At 57.8% G+C, this 2423-nt stretch overlaps 2 protein-coding genes across 2 annotated transcripts; one reads left to right on the forward strand and one right to left on the reverse strand.

Moving 5' to 3' along the window:
- Positions 1-194: 194 nt before the first annotated feature.
- Positions 195-896, forward strand: LOC108355357 (probable transcriptional regulatory protein PERMA_0079). Its single transcript, XM_017606520.1, has one exon. It carries the CDS (start codon positions 195-197, stop codon positions 894-896), a length of 702 nt encoding a protein of 233 aa, XP_017462009.1.
- Positions 897-1251: 355 nt separating this feature from the next.
- On the reverse strand, positions 1252-1929 carry LOC108355358 (COP9 signalosome complex subunit 4-like). The gene has a single exon (XM_017606521.1). It carries the CDS (start codon positions 1927-1929, stop codon positions 1252-1254), a length of 678 nt encoding a protein of 225 aa, XP_017462010.1.
- Between the last annotated feature and the right edge of the window lie 494 nt (positions 1930-2423).

Genomic DNA, 2423 nt, shown 5'->3' on the forward strand with positions numbered 1-2423 from the left:
CAGCTTCCTCAGCGGCGGCTGCCTTTCCCAGTTGCCGGCCTTTCTCCTGCTCATTTCACAATTCCACTAAAACGATTCTATTTCTCTTACCACAAACTCCCCAACAAATGATCACCTCTCAGACTCGACCACTCCACCTCTCGGCCGCTTTCTCCGCTGGCCACTCAAAGTGGCAGAACATCAAGCACACGAAGATGGCGAAGGACCAGGCCAAGAGCCAGCTGTACAATCGGCTGATCAGCCGGATCAAGTCGGCGGTCAGCAAGCAGGGCGGCTCTGATCCGCACCTGAACAAGGACTTTGCCGACGTCCTCGACATGTGCCGGAAGGCGAACATGCCCAACACCACCATCGACAAGGCGGTGAAGCGGGCGGTGGAGAAGCGCTACGTCGAGGTGAAGCTGGAGATCATCGGCCCGGAAAATTCGCTGCTGGTCATCGACGCCGAGGTGGACAACCGCAACTACTTCAAGAACGAGGTCCGCAAGGTGCTGAAGAAGTACGTCGGCTTCGGTTTCGCCAACGAGGGCCGGGCGCTGTCGCAGTTCAGCGAGAAGGGCGTCGTCCGGGTTCGAAATACCGCCGGAACGCCGCTCACTGAGGCGGACCAGGAGGCGGCGGAGGAGGTGGCCATCGAGGCGGACGCCGAGGAGGTCCGTCAGGCGGACGACGACGAGACGGTGCTGCTGTTCATCGGCGAGCCGACCAGCTACACCAAGGTGAAGGCCTTCATCGAGGCGAACTGCGCCGACCGGTACGTGGTGGTGGAGAACGGCGTCGAGCTGCTGCCCTACGTGCGCACCGAGCTCACCGAGGAGACCTTCAACACGGTGGCAGAGGCGCTGGGGCAGATCGGCGAGCTGGAGGGCGTCAATCGGGTGTACACCAACTTCTAGATCACCTTCTGTGTGGACCCCCAGTTATTCTGATCACTTTTAGGCAATATCCCCTTTTCTCAATTTCTTAGCTCTTGTTCAATCTACCTGAAATGTATAAACAGAAATGACAATGGTAAGACCTCACATCTTTGGAGCCATTTAATCTTTTTACACAAGAGGAAAAAGGAGGAAGGATTAAAGTGTACATATAAAATAGAAATAGGAATTCAGAAATTACCACCATCGCCTNCTTTGGAGCCATTTAATCTTTTTACACAAGAGGAAAAAGGAGGAAGGATTAAAGTGTACATATAAAATAGAAATAGGAATTCAGAAATTACCACCATCGCCTTCACCTTCAAAGCCACCGTCTTCAGTTGCTCAACTGCGGCGTCAGCTCTCTCATCTTCGCCTCCGTCCACTCCGGCGCCGCCACAGTAATCGCCTCGACTATGCCGTTCACCTGGGCGCAGAGGCTGCCAATCGCCCGGTCAAAGCCGACCAGGGCGTTCTTCCGCTCAAAGCTAATGACGCCGGCAATCTGGTCAATCGTCCCCACCATCCGGTCTTCGGTGATCATCGCCGAGGCGATCTTCTCCGCCTTGCCGCTGCCCGGCGGCAGCTCCAGCAGCCGACTGAGCTCATCAAAGTGAATGTTCGAGTAGAGCTTCGAGGCGGAGAGGAGGTTGTGCTCGATGATGGCCCGTTCGAGGAAGGTGCTGGAGCCGTCGGCGTGGACGCCCTCCTGGTGGGGCTTGATGAGGCGGGCGCAGAGCTGGTGGTCGGCGGCCTTAATGATGCGGTCGAGGTACATCTTCTCGAGGATGGGATAGGTGGGCAGCGTCTGACAGCGCTCGTCCTTGTAGAGGGTGGCCAGCATGCGGGAGCGCTGTTGGCCGGCGCTGGCCAAAATGGTGCAGAGAATGGCGTCGTTGAGGAAGCCGACGCGCTCCTCCTCGGTGACGCCGCTCTCCTTGAAGCTGAGCTCGCTGTAGCGGGCGGCCGCCTCGATGTACTTCCGCTTAAAGTCCAGTACCTTGGCGTAGCGCATCTTGTAGGCGATCTTCATCGAGTCCTTGCCCACCTCCTGGCTGAGCAGTGAGGCGCGGTTAGTGTAGTTGTCGGCGTTGACGACGTCATTGTCGAGGAGGTACAGCTCGGCCACCTTGAGGAAGGCGTTCAGGCGGTACTCGGCGGTGTTCGAGGGCCCTCCAGAGGAGCCGTTTGAAGAGGAGGAGCTGTCCTTGGAGCCGCCGCTTCCACTTCCGCTGAGAAGTGGGAGACCGACGAGGATGGTGGCCGCTTCGCGGTACTGCGCCCGCGCCTCGTAGATCTCCGCCAGGTGCTGGCGAATGAAGACGACCTGGTCCTCGAGGGAGCTGGTGCGCGGTTGGATGCGCTCCAGGACCACCTTGTACAGCTCCACCTTGAGGTTCTCGTTCTCCAGTGACTGGATGCGGTCATTCAGTTGGGTGATCAGCTTGCGGGAGACCACCAGGGAGATGGTTTCGTTGATCACTGGTTTGGGCAGTTTAGGAGGGTTTA

The sequence above is a fragment of the Rhagoletis zephyria genome, unplaced genomic scaffold (genome assembly GCF_001687245.7).
Source record: "Rhagoletis zephyria isolate East Lansing unplaced genomic scaffold, Rhagoletis_zephyria_1.1 Rzeph_scaffold_44858, whole genome shotgun sequence".
In the NCBI taxonomy this organism is placed as follows: Eukaryota; Metazoa; Arthropoda; class Insecta; order Diptera; family Tephritidae; genus Rhagoletis; species Rhagoletis zephyria.